We start from the raw sequence: 14,112 nt of genomic DNA, 5'->3' as shown, positions 1-14,112 counted from the left end.
AGCCAGCGGGAGCTGTGCCTGAGGGAGAGGGTGGCCCAGCGCTAGGAGGGAAGTGTGGGAAGGGCGAGGTGGTGCTGGGAGCCCCGCTTCCTCTTTCCTCCTTTCTCCCCTCACCATGTCTGATCCCTCAAATATCCTATGAATCCAGAGCCAGCTTTATGCTTTGTAGGAAGAAAGAAGAGGTGAGAAAGAAAGAGAAATTTGTCAGAGTTGCAAAGCCACATACAACCTTAGAGGACTTAATTTGGACCCATGTCCAATTTCCGTAACCCAGTGTTGTACCTGAGCTCGGGGGTGCTGATTAGGGGAGATCAAACACTGTGCTGGTGTAGCTTCTTGCTTCCCATCTCTTTACCTCCATCTCACTCTGTGCTGGAGACATAACCTATATGATCAACGACTCCTAGCTTTCTTTTATTAACTGCAATGATTTAAAAGAATACCCCCTGGCTGGGGATTCTTGTTACAGTTCAAGGAAATACTTCTTCCCCTCTCTAATTAAGCTGCTTCCATACGCATAAAGCTGACTCCTTGCCTGAGAGAGAGAGATGGCTGTAGGCAACATAAAGCTCCTGCATCTCCCATTCATTTGCTCTATGTTGGCAAGCAAGCTCAGCTCCAGACAAGGACTCTCTGAACCCTACCGTGAACCCTGCACACCCCTGTGTCCAGACCAGCCCCCATCAGACTTGAGAGGGACTACACACAGCAGTACAGCCATGGATCTCCAGGGTTAATGCCCAGTTTTCCTGCTGAGGGTGACTTGGCATTGCAAGCAGGAGGTGTTGCCAGCAGATATTGCCTGCCAAACTTGTTGGGCAGCTTTGAGAGAAATACTATTAGCATATTGCTAGATATAGGTTTCCCAGTCTTCTGCAGGAAACTTCATGTTGATGGCATTTGCATTAAATTGCAACATGCTGCTATCATCAACAATTGGTTAGAGGCTGAACTTTCCCACAAGGGAGTGGGAGATTTTTATAATACAGTATTCACAAGAACATGCTCCAGAGCTCAGCTATTGTGCTCTTCATTTAACCTCTTCGGGCAAGAAGGTAAGCAATTATTTATTTTTTTTTAAATAACTTGTGATTATTTTTTTTTTCAGATCCAAAGAAGTCCACATGTTTACAGGTGGGATAGAGGGGCAGATACCTTTACAGGCGGCAGGCAGCAAAACACACTGCTAAAATTCAGCTGGCTCAAGAGCTTACACAAAGGGAGCTGGTCTTCAGTGGGATGTAGATGGGGAATTTAGAAACACATGTCCAAAATGGTGAATCCAAAGATTCTTGCCTAAATTTCACAGACTTTGGAATCTGAAATATCCCCAGGATCTCTCTGCCCATCCTGAAAGTTCTGATTGTCACAGGACTGATCAGCTCAGTGGCTTATACCAGAAAGTGCCTGCTTTTCTGCCTGTATCTCCAGAAGGGCTGAAAGGCAGGTTCTTTCCAAGCACCTCTACCCACGCTGGTAGAAATGGGCTTCACATGAAGTGATGGTGCTGATGACCTGAGCAAACTCACCCACAGAATGGGAGATAAAAGTTAATTTCCCTTCTTTACTCAGGTTTTCATGGCACAAGAAAAAGCCTTGACATGTTCACTAGGCAAGAGGGCAGGCATGTAGTTTTTTGACTGGGTGCTTAGGCGTTTCCCCTGTACCCTGATCCCTGCTGCCGGGGGATTGTTTATGTTCTTAAACAACAACTATATAAAATAGGAAGGGTGGAGTGGTATTCAGATTTTGTTTTGTTAATGGGGATGCTAGTCTTCGCTATCAACATATTAGCTCCTGGGTTTGGCAGTGGTGTTTAGAAGCTTGCAGAGAAGCCTGTGCAGTACACACAGGCACAGCAAATAACTTGCCACAGTACAGCTCGTGACAGACCAGTGTACGTCCATGTCTATTTATGCAGGAATAATTGGTCTAGAAAAAGGTAGAAAAGATACTGGAGGTACTAAGGCAAAATAATAAAAGCAGTCAGAAAAAGCCCTTCCTGGCATCAAAGTAGCAGCCTGAGAGCCTAAGTTGTTTGGAAAATGAACTTGGTTAACATTTCCTTTGAAAAATTACTTTGTACTGAAAGGTATTGGTTTTTAATTTAACGTGTGTTACCTTGGAAATATTTTGTGTCACTTAAGGATGATTAGAATTTCTGTGTTGTGGGAAATTTCATTTTCTTCATGTGCTATTTGTCCCTTTCACTCAAATCAGTGCAGAAACACTTGGAAACGTCTTTCTGTATGAACGGTCATGAAAAATAAGAAAGTCACTTCTACTAATCAGACTTTTTATGTGAGGAGACAGTACTATCTGGCATGTTGTCCTGGTTTTGGCTGGGATAGGGTTAGTTTTCTTCCCAGTAACTGGTACAATGCTGTGTTTTGGATTTGGTATGGGAATAATGTTGGTAACACACTGATGGTTTCAGGTGTTGCTAAGTGATCTTTATATTAAGTCAAAGACTTTTCAGCTTCTCATGCTATGCCAGAGGGAAGGCTGGAGGGGCATAAGGAATTGGGAGGGGGGACAGCCGGGACAGCTGACTCAAACTAGCCAAAGGGATATTCCATACCATAGAACATCATGCTGAGTATACAAACTGGGGGGAGTTGGCCAGGGCCTGGCGATTGCTGCTTGGGGACTGGCTGGGCGTCGGTCAGCGGGTGATGAGCAATTGTATTGTGCATCACATGTGGGGTTTTTTTTCCTTGCACTTTTTTTCTCTTTCACTTTTTGTTATCTCCCTTTTCATTACTACTACTACTACTACTACTATTGTTATTAGTATTACATTTCACTTTGTTTCAATTATTAAAGTGCTCTTACCTCAACCCATGGGGTTTACCTTTTTTCTGATTCTTCTCCCCATCCCACCAGGGAGGGAGAGTAAGTGAGCAGCTACATGGTACTTAGTTGTCAGCTGGGGTTAAACCACAACACATGTGCTCCTTTTCTAGGATAGACAGATGTAATTTATGACAATTCTGTCTTCCTTTGTGTATGAGAAATGACTGTGTATTAAAGCACCATGAGTGTGTATTAAATCACCTTAATGGGAGGCAGACTGGAGAAGTAAAACATGCAATGGGAATTATCACGTGGCATCAGGGAAAACAGGTTCCTTCTTGGTAACCTTGTATTAAATACAGAATAACCTCAAAACCAAAGCTACAGCTCTCTTAGACTTCCCACCTTATTTACTGTCTCCTCCTGTTAACTGCATAATATAATCTAATACACCTATTAATTATGATAGCTTTGAGCACAGCTTTTTATTCTTTGAGAGTTTTTGTTTTGGTTTCATCTACCCTTAGCTGAAAACAAATTGTAAAGAGAGAACACATCATGAATAGTTATAGAAGTGTTTGTCCTTTCACACAGCCATGGAATAAGTTTATCATCTTTACAAGGTGTCTGGTATATAGTGTTTTCTTTTGAAGGAAGCTATTCTCCTGGGTAGCTTCTTGCTCACATGTAACAGCTCCAGCAATTTCCATCTGACGGACTATGTTAAAAGCTATTGAACCATCATGCAAAGCATTTTGCTTCATCAGCTGTAAAGCCCCAACCCTGCTTACTGTCTCCCCACTGTTGCTAATATTCAGTGCAGGTACTTCAGCTGGTGTAGAGCAGCAGCTATGATCTTCCTGTAATACTTCTTTTGATCTTACGTCTTCTCTCCTTACCATCCAAGATTTTTAAAAGTAATGTTACCATTGGTTGTCCACCATGTAGGTGTTCTTCAGGCTCCACTGTCCTCGCAGTAACTCCAAAACTCTCACTGACTGAATGATTACATGGATTAGACATGTGGCTTTATGGTGTGGAATCATTCATACACTCATGCCTGCCCCAATTTAGATTAACAAACTTCACTAAATCCTTTCATTCTGCAGTAAGAAAGTTCCTCCGCCAGCCCACACCTCCCCTCCCTTGCTTTCGGTCTCCAGGGCAGCTCTCTAAGTAGTTCCCACTCACAAAACCATGGAGTTGGCTGTAGTGTTTGCAGCTGGACATCTGCCTGAGGACAGCCTGCAGCTTTTTCTAAAGGAGTCACCACCTTGGTACACCAGGTACTTGCTTTTAAAACCTGTTCTCAGCTCCTGGGCTGTCCCTCCGCTTGGCTTGGCAGTCTCTCCTCTCCCTGCAGGGTGGGGTGGAGATGCCTCCTTCCTGCTGAGGAAGTTTATTAACTCTGTTTTTTCTCCTTGACTTGTTATGAGGTTTGGGCGCACCTACAATATGCCTCATGACCTACATTTGCTGTGAACAATTTTACAGCTCCATTTCAGATCCTTCAAGATGTGTAGAAGTAGAGCAATACAAACATCAGCGTTAAAGAAGCGCTGCGTTTTGGTTTCAGAAGGTTCTGGGTAGTAGGCAATAAAGGTGGAAGAAAAGAGAAATGAATATTTAGTGCAATGTCTTTTTCTTGTGGTAAGATGATTGTGTTATTAAAAGGAAAATGAAAACCATGTTTCATACAAAGACACAAACAGCAGTTTTCATAACTAATGAGGTATAATCCATCTTTAATTTGTTTGTTGAGAGAACCTTTTGGGTGTTTCTCCTCTCTTTTGCCCATTTCTAGTGGGTTTTTATGTGACGTACTTCTGGACTTCAGGGTAAAACAAATGTCCCGGTGTCAAACGTATATGAACTTTTTCTTTCAGCATCACAGGTTCTTCCCCGTCAGAAACATGATGAAGCATTGATTATTGCTGAGCTTTTCAAGCTAGTTAAAAGGCAAGAAGCATTTGCTTTTGTCACACGTGGCACCTTCATATATTCAGCAACTTGACTTTCCAGCTCTTCCAAGCCACTTGCAGCAATCTGTCTTAGGCTGAGTCTGTTTTCTTGTGGGCTGAGTTCATTCCCATTGCCTCGGCACTTGCTGTGGGCTAAGGTGGCTTGTGCAGACAAATGCTACCTCTCTGCTGAGCCACATCAACTCCCAATGCCCTGGTAACTTCTGGTGCTTGAGCTCTGGCTTCTCATGCAGAGTTCATGTCTAGCTCATGGCTGGGCGAGAGGTAGCACACACTCTGCATCTTGAGGACAACACAAGACATTTTGAGTAGCTCTTTGAGTGAAGAAAACTCTGTGAGGGTGGGGACTGTGGCTGTGGTAGAAGAGCTCATTTGGAGCTCTTCCCTCAGTAGGAGAGCAGGGTGGCAGGAGAGCACTGGCTGGAAGGGGATGGAGCACCAGGTAGCCCCTTCCCAAGAATGCTCTAGACCCCACTCAAAGGGCCTGCTGGACACCAACAGCCCAGGCCAGGCTGTACATCATCACCTGCTGATGAAAGAACCTCAAGTTCAGCTTTGCACCAGCATCTTCGCATCCTTAGCCTTCTGGTGGCCCAGGCTGGAGTTCCTCACATAACTTAGCTTGCAGGCTGCAGCAGCTGGGCAGCACAGGGCTGAGGAGCACCTGCTGCGCCGTGGCCTTCTGCAGGCAGTGAGGACAACAGCCCAGCTCTGCACTCACCCGTTTTCGGTGGAGGGGAGCTCTGGCAGCTCGCTATGGACCTGGCCCACACTTGTCCCAGTGCAGGCTGAAAGCCAAAGCCAGCCAGGTCTGTGCCGCGGGAGACACAGGGGCCTCCTCTCCCTTCTCTCTGTACTGTGGCTGTGTATTTCCCCCAAAACAAAGCATCTTTCTGGAACACAGGCCACAGCTACTCATCTCTCCATCTGCAAGCAGTCAGGAATTTATGCTTTGCTTTCCACACATTTTTTTGGGTGTGCTGCTGAAAATACAATTTTATGCTGAAAGTGGTGTGGGTATTTTGGGGTATAATGATTCTAGAAAAGCTCATGTGATCCAACTGGTATCCACACAACAGCTTTACGATTCTTCTCTTAAGGGACAGGAAAGGAGTTTCTAAATCCCTTTTTTTCAGATAGACCCCTGCTTGCAAGGACCAAGCTGGAACTTGGTCTCAATTTGCTCTTAACCAAGTGGATTTAATTTAAATGACACATGGGAAAGGTATCAGACCGTAACATTTTTAGTACAACAGAAAAGAGTGATACGGGTCTTGTCATATCATTGAGCAGGAATTTACAGACTTCTTTTCAGGGCTGCTGAGCTATCGTTTTGTTTGGAAATTTTAATTGTATATCCTGCCTGAATCTGTGGCTCCTGGAAAAAATCATGAGGAGTGAAAAAGCGTATTTCAAACTATTCATGTTTCCAAATGTACGTCACTCTCCATAGCTGTTAATGACCTTTTTTCATATATGAAAACATTTCATTAATAGTGATTATTTTTATGAACCTTTTGCTTGAAACCCTCATACCACAGCTCTGGTTACCAGACCTGGTTATATGCAGGCATCATTTCTGTCACTAAGTTTCTGTTACTAATCCTATGTTATTACGAGAGGAAAGAGTTGATATAACTGTATAGATCAAACTAGTTTGGAGAAGGAAGGTGTTAATCCACAGCTGACTGATTTCAATACCATGGTCTAAAATAAGATACATCATGGGATAAGACAGAGAAGTGGTCCTTTCTGATGAATTCACATATGTTGTGAGTGTGGGTCCCTTTTCCAGACACTGTGTCCTTGCACCTGCTACGTAGCGTGAACTGACAGATGTGTGCAAGGTTGGCTGTTTCAAACTCTCAGAATTTAGAAAACATCTATAATTTAGAAATATGGGACAATCTCAGGGCAGACAGATGCTTCACATTGTGGTCTAGCTAGGCAACAAGCTGCATTAAATTTCTTCTTTCTTTTGTACTCCCAGTCAGCAGCCACTTCATGATGGGCTCCATTTCTAGACCAGTTACTGAGTTTTGCCTTGACCTCTACAATAAGCTCAACAGAAATGCAGAGGACACAAACATAGTCTTCTCTCCAATGAGCATCTCTGTTGCGCTGGCCCTGGTCTGTCTAGGTGCAAAAAACAACACTGCTGCTCAGATAGAAAAGGTAAGTAATTATTAATGAAACACGCTAAGACGCTTCCACATTGCTTGCTGTTGCCTTAACGGAAACACCAGGCATCCTAGCACAACACGTGTGCAAGGGTCTCATAAGAAACAAGCACAAATAGAAGCACAGGTGCTGCCTTCACAGTAGTGCTTGGTGCTTTTATGATCCTTGCTATCTGCTCGTGTGTGTGCCCCCACGCAGACTCAGGAGCACGGACCAAGAGCTGAATGAGAGGAGGCAATACACCACAGTGGGACGCTCTGGCTTTCCCCCAGCCTGTTGCCAGAATACCAGACTTCGGTTCAAAATTACGGGCAGATGGTTCCTCTCAAGGTTGCTGTGAGAATCCTGAAAGTGTGAGTCCGGGTAGCAGCGGGGAGAGTTGCAGAAACCTGAAGTGCTTGCAGCTGGATGTCTGGAAGCATTAACTCACTTATCCCTTACGACATTCAAGAGTCAAAATGTCTCTCACCTGCAGAGCTCATAGGGACCCAGGTGGGCAGGGAGGAGGTGAAGAAGGCCACACCTCTGATCACTGCACCTTTACACCCTGCAGTATAAGTTCTGCTTTCTGCAGTTTTTCTTCTCCTTCCTTGTTTGTGCCCATGAGTGGCAAAAGACCAAGAATCCTGAGGCAGAGGTTCTTGTCAGTAGCTGGCTTTGTACCAGTAGATCTTCATCCATCGTATCCTAACGCTGCTGTGTGCACAGTCTGACTGCTGGGTCACCCACAACCAAGGTGGACTTACCCTCCCCATGAGGTTTCCAGGGCATGGTAGGTTGGCCTTGGCTCGTCAGGAGCTCACCCAGCCACTCTGTTGCTCCCCCTCTTCAACAAGGAGAGGGAGAGAAAATAAGATGGAAAAAGCTTGTGGGCTGAGATAAGGACTGGGACATCACTCACCGATCACTGTTGTGACAAAACAGACTTGACTTATTTTAGAGCTGGCTGTAACCAGTTCTCTTTGACATGGGGGCAGCCCCCAACCTCTTCGTACAGAGGCCACCCCGACAGCCCCCTGGGTACCATAACCTTGCCACATTAACAAAATGCTCAGGGATTCTTGCTTATTTTTAGGAAAGCAATGGAGATCCAGTATCCTCAATAAAAAAAATAATTAAGTCTATGTATGATGCAACATTATAATGGAGAAGAAGCTGGAAATTTTTCAGTTAAATATTTATACATTAGAAACAAGGACTGGTTTCCATTAAGAGCACTGTGGTTTTAATATATTTCCTAAGCTGATGCAAAGATTAAAAATGATTGCAAAAAGCTGGTTTTGATGTTTTTAAAGCAAGCTTTTTTTCTGTCTTTGCCTGAGACAGCTTTTTATTTTGAAATTTAAGGTAACTGTAGCAGTAAAAATATAAATAAAATGTAAATATTTTGAGGTAGTGGAGAGTACCATTTTGAGGGATTAAGTGCAAGTTCCTTTTGGTTTGCTAACACAGAAATGTGAATTTGAACACGAATAATGAACAATTTCAAGTCTGTCATTTCAGACTGAATGAAGCTGAGAAAATATCTTTCATAAATCTACACCATTTATCCAGAATAGCATAACAAATCTTTTAAATAAGGAAAACGTTCCAGTTACAATTGCCCTAATTTGTCATCTTTGACTGCAGGTGCTCCATGCCAGGAAAGCTGCAGGAAGAATGAGCCTTGGGTCTGATCTTGAGAGCGCAGCCCCAGAGATGGAGCCAGAGCGAAGCCAGGAGGGACAGCCTTCCCTCTCCCAGGTGTGTCCCGGTGTGGGGAGCACCGCAGCCCCATCCTGACTCCACGGCAGGTCACTGGGTGTAAAGCCCTGGAGCCTGCCACCGCAGGGAGTCACGGTCACAGGCAGCCTGCCTCACTGCTGGGAAATGCCTGATGTATTTTACTAAGGGCCAAGTCTTCCATGAAGTCAATACCAAAGCCTTCAGTGATCTCATCTGAAGGAGGATCAGGCTACAAAGCTTAGACTAGCTGGATTTAAAAATCAATACAGCAGGAGTTAGCCCTAGAGTGTAATCTAATTAGGATGCAAATTAACAACCGAAGCTATGTGGGGGAATCGTTATAATTGTTGTGTTTGTAATATTCCCAGTGTAACAAGGATGGGGACCTTGACCATAAAGCATTCCAGGCACTGCGTTTACAACTACAAAACCTTGGTGAAAGATATGTTTTAACCCTGGCCAACAATCTCTTTATACAACAGGGATTTGAACTCCAGCACGTAAGTTACCTGTCTGCTGACAGCTGTGGCCCTGACCTCAAGCTTCCCTGTCACTGTGAGCCTCGCTGTTGTCCCCCTCACGTTTATTTTGGAATACCTGGTGTACTTCTTGGGGCTTGTGGGAAAGAGGCAAGAGTGTCAGCTTTCAGTTCTTTTGTTTAAAACAAAACACACTGTGGATATCAATGGCTGTAGAGCAAAGACGAAGCAAGAGTCTGTTTGGGTTTGGCATATGTCTGCACTTAGCTAGAGGCACGACTACAGCCAAAAAATGGTTATTCAAGCTGTCAGCTACTCGCTCCTGGGCTTGCAGGTGGCACAGCTGGGGCAGCAGTTAGCTTGGAGAGGGCTGAGCACCTGAGATGTTACACAGTGTCATGCATAGGGCTGCTGCACTGAACTTCTTACTCCTTTCTTACTGAATGACAAAGTGGTATCTAAACTACCTAGTATGGATAACTTGCTAGTCACATCTTGGCTTTTCTATCAATGATTGCTGTTGAGTGATACTTAAGCAATGAACAACACACCTTGCATCTTCTCTAATTTTTTATTCTTATCTGGACCTCAGGCACGCAGTTCTCCATGGGAAGACTTTTTCTGGCTTTCTTTTTACTTACTTACTTTTTTTTTGCCTATGCAATAGAATAATCTTCTTCAAAAATTCTCTGAACAAACTTCAGATAGTTGCTGAAACATCTACAAAATGAAATTTCATACATTATGTATGAAACAGCTATGAAATGAAAATTAAATTTTGCTTTATGAAGTCAACAAGTCCTTCACCATTTCTAAAATAGTTCTGAATCATTGCTTTCTTTCAAAAGTGAATTTTAAAGGATTTGACCAATTCATAATCTTTATTTTGCTTTACAGAAATTTCTAATGTGCACTAAGGAACTGTATGGAGCAATGCTGCAAACGGTGGACTTTCATGGTGCTGTGGATGCTGCCAGAATAAAAATTAATGCTTGGGTTGAAAGTGAGACACAAGGTAAAACAAAGCAAAAAACACAGCCATGCTATCATGTAGTCTGAGTCCAACTCAGCCTCACACGGGGCACCAATTGTTGCAACACAATCAAACTAGTAGACTGCAACAAGTCTGACCTCTGGAGGAAGGAGCTACAGCACAGACAGAATCTGACCAACGGTAAAGCCTTGTTGCAGTCTACTAGTTTGATTGTGCTGCAACACTATCACGTCTTTCTTACACTGCTTCAACAACAGAAATTCCTCGGTATGAAAAGTAAAGACTTGTTCACGTTTCTGGGTGTTCAGTCTTATGCTGTTTGAAGACAGTTTTTCTTCCCATTCAGTCTTGAAATATTAGAGTCCATTACCAGCTAAATTATTTCTGAATTAAAGGTGTGTTTGTTGTCAAATACTTTTGTATTCACACCCTTATGCCTGGCATAATTGCAATAATACCTATAAGACTTCACCAGACAAATTGCTTCTGCAAACAGCCCCAAATGCATATACAGAACAGCAGGGGGTGGAAGCTGTGAGCTTCATGGTGAGACTGGGAACAGCCTGGTGGAGGCAGGGAGAAGGATGACTGAGGACCTGGTTATATGTAGAACAATGCCCACGAAGACAAGAGATGTGACCACCGGTGAGAGTCACTATCACAAGCGACAATCAACCAGCTCTTACCTTTGACAGGCTAGCACGGGCCATCGGCTCTTGCTGATTAGACCAAACATGATAGATGCCATTTTCCTTTAGTTTTGCCAGAACCACAGTAGCAACAGGATGAAAAGTTTCTAAATCTTCTGGCTGAACAGAAACCAGAAATTACTGGGGGACAGGCAAATGGATCTGAAGGCTTCTGTAATTTCTCATTTGCTCATCCCCTGATCAAACCTGTCCTTCTACTGGCAGAGCAGCCTGTGACTGGTGTGGGAAAGAGCTGTTAACCCCAGCTGGCTCCCAGTAAGAGGGCTGAAGGTTCTAGAGCCACCTTGTGCAGTGTTAGGGGCCATTGTTGCTCTGGGTGCTCGTATGAAGACTGTGGACCTGCTAACTCTACTTCAGCTTCTGTGTAAACAGTCAAAAGCTCCACAGCTGGTTAACTGCTGCACTTGGTGCAAAGGGAAAGATGCCCTCATATAAATCAAAATATGTGACTCATGGTGCTACCTCCTTCCCCATGGTTAATGTCACCTGACAGCGACAGCTAGCTAATTTGGTGACTCCCACTCTCTCCTGTGCTCCATGGGTGGTAACAGTGCAGAGTAATCTACCATTTATTTCCATATATTGTCCCCGTACTTTGAATAAGCCAAGAACTAGATTTCTAAATTTCTCCAAAACTAAGTCCACAGACAACTAATTGAATCTCAGTCCAGAGTCTTAATGACAACTAACAAATACTTGTGTATTCCAAAATTTCCTTTAGGTAAAATCAAGGAACTCTTTGCTCCTGGTGTGATCGATGCACATGCATTGCTGGTGCTAGTGAATGCAATCTTCTTCAAAGCATCCTGGGAATACAAGTTTGAGGAACAAAAAACAGTACAGAAAGATTTTAAACTGAATCAGGTACACCTGCATCCTGTGAACCTTAACATTATTTACCCTAGATACTGTGAGCATTGCAGCAAACATAACATAGAAGCACAATGTCCAGGGCTCAGCTGCCCTGTGAGCAAGATGTGGGTGTGCTGGGAGCTTAAGCTACCTCTTTTGTTGAGTAGAGATGGCAGAAGGGAGTAGAGATGGCAGAAGGCTAAAAAAAAAAAAAAAAAAAAAAAAAAAAAGGGAAAGTGTAATCTTTACTGAAAAAATATGCAAGAGTCAGAAGTTCTAACAACTCAGAGGAGTAGTGCCTGGCAAAACAAAAGTGCTAGTCCTGATTTGCACTTTTGAACATAGTGGTCATTACAGGTAGTTGTGACAGAAGCAAATCTGAACATCCCATTTCATGTAGACTCCAAGGGGTCATTCTGGTGTTTATACATTTCATACATTTTAATATTAGCTACTCATATGAGAGATTAAAACAGACCAAACAAACTAGGCCAGATAGTAACAAACTACAAAAATACAGTTGCAATTTGAAAAAGGAGACATTCTTATAGGATATTTTCATTTATTTCTAGTGTCTGCAACGTTTGAAAGTTTATTTTAAATATATTTTTATTTTTTAGCCCTTTTAGCTGCTATAGGGATATCACCTAAGCCTTCATTGTTTAGCTAAGGTATTGTCAGTGTGGTTGCAAAGTTAGTGCTTTAACAAGCACATTCCTCCAAGTATTGTGTGTGCCCTTTAAGTCTAACAGATATTATCAAAAAAAGACAATAAAACCCATTTATTTTCATTTAATTCAGTTTTGTCTTCTTTCCGTATGTTGTTTTAATAATCTATCAGTTCTCATCCATAACAAAAAAAACCTGCAGCAGATTTAGGTCTGACCTTAAGTAGCAGTGCTTTGTATGAGAAAAAGTCTCTTGTGAGTGTTCCTCATATATCAATGTTAGCTAACTGTAAAAGGAGACTTGAGCCTTCATAAAGCTTCCAGACAATGCCATCACAAAAAAGGCAAGACAACAAGACCTAGAACTGGATGCCTAAGAAAGGCTATGATTTTGCTCTTAACCTATTTATTGCTTCCTGTCTAAAAAATTAGTCTGATAAATGACAGCTTGATTCTTGCAGTGCTATTTCTTTATCCCAGTCTAAGTTAGGACCTGCAAATCAAACTAGCATCAGTCTGTTTGGAAGTGCAATACTATTAAGCAGTTTCACTATCTGATCGACTACAGGGAAAGTATTTATTGGGTTTGGTTCCCCTCCCCCCCCCAAAGAATTATCACCCTTTTTAATGCATGGCAAAGCTGATGTTTTGTCAGTCACTGTCGCTGTAGATGCAACAAAATAAAGAAAAATGTCTAGCTTCACAACAGTTACTGCTGAAACCGTGCCGTGACTACTGATATTACACCTATAATAAGTCTAAATGTTAAGAACTGTATTGCTTAAGTGATTGTATAATTTTCTTTTAAATAGAATGAGAAAAAAAGTGTGCAGATGATGTATCAGAAAGGCACATTTAAATTTGGCTACATTGAGGAGATTGGTGCTCAGGTCCTTGAGCTCCCTTATGCTCAGAAGTCACTGAGCATGGTCATCCTGCTGCCAGGTGACATGGCTGATGGATCTACCAGTGGGCTGAAGCAGGTAAGACAGTATATACCAGGGACTATGGCTGAAAGCTGGTTGTCTGAATTAAGGCTGGGTAGAGATCTAAACTTTTCAAAGCTGCCTACCTATTTTAAAGCTCTTTTTCCCCCCCATCTTCTAGATTGAAAGCACAATGACCTATGAAAATTTAATGATGTGGGCGGCTTCCGAGCACATGTTTGAGACAACAGTGGAGGTATACCTCCCCCGATTCAAGCTTGAAGGCACCTTTAACCTCAATGAGGTATTACAAGAGATGGGGATGACTGACATCTTCACTGAATCAAAAGCTGATCTTTCTGCAATGTCGTTTGCAAAATCCCTGGTGCTGTCAAACGTTGTCCATAAGACGTATGTGGAAGTCAATGAGGAAGGCACCACAGCAGCAGCTGGTACAGGAGCTGTCATTGTGAGGAGGTCCCTTCCTCTCACAGAGGTGTTTATGGCTGACCACCCTTTCTTATTCTTTATTAGACACAATCCCACTAATACCATTCTTTTCTTTGGCAAACTCTGCTCACCTTAAAATCTTAAAAATTAAACAAAAAAATTTTAAAAAAGGGATGTTTTCTAACATTGTGAGAAACACCTGGATGAAAATCAGAAATTGTATTTTTCCCCAATGCATTCTTAATCCTTTGACAGCTAGTTTGTATTTCAAAGTAATCACTGCGACCAGTTTAGCTTAGAACCCATCAAGTGGATGCTCTGCCACTAGGCTCTTTGATTTGCAAATATT

General features: G+C 42.8%; 1 protein-coding gene across 1 annotated transcript; it reads left to right on the top strand.

Moving 5' to 3' along the window:
- Window positions 1-5,192: 5,192 nt before the first annotated feature.
- Window positions 5,193-13,899, top strand: LOC121084832 (leukocyte elastase inhibitor-like). The gene is made up of 8 exons (XM_040586793.1): window positions 5,193-5,284; window positions 6,776-6,953; window positions 8,589-8,702; window positions 9,053-9,184; window positions 10,061-10,178; window positions 11,589-11,731; window positions 13,200-13,370; window positions 13,495-13,899. The coding sequence occupies exons 2-8, from the start codon at window positions 6,783-6,785 to the stop codon at window positions 13,897-13,899; spliced, it is 1,254 nt and encodes a 417-aa protein (XP_040442727.1). The 5' UTR covers window positions 5,193-5,284; window positions 6,776-6,782.
- The last annotated feature ends 213 nt before the right edge of the window (window positions 13,900-14,112 follow it).

This window comes from Falco naumanni, chromosome 3 (assembly GCF_017639655.2).
Source record: "Falco naumanni isolate bFalNau1 chromosome 3, bFalNau1.pat, whole genome shotgun sequence".
NCBI classification, from domain to species: Eukaryota; Metazoa; Chordata; class Aves; order Falconiformes; family Falconidae; genus Falco; species Falco naumanni.
This window is presented reverse-complemented; position numbering and strand designations above follow the sequence as displayed.

Bases quoted from the DNA above. Each gene is read 5' to 3' on its own strand.
- LOC121084832 (XM_040586793.1), top strand. From the start codon at position 6,783: ATGATGGGCTCCATTTCTAGACCAGTTACTGAGTTTTGCCTTGACCTC. The intron at 9,185-10,060 runs GTAAGTTACCTG...TTTGCTTTACAG, and splicing joins AGGGATTTGAACTCCAGCAC to AAATTTCTAATGTGCACTAA. The intron at 11,732-13,199 runs GTACACCTGCAT...TCTTTTAAATAG, and splicing joins AAGATTTTAAACTGAATCAG to AATGAGAAAAAAAGTGTGCA.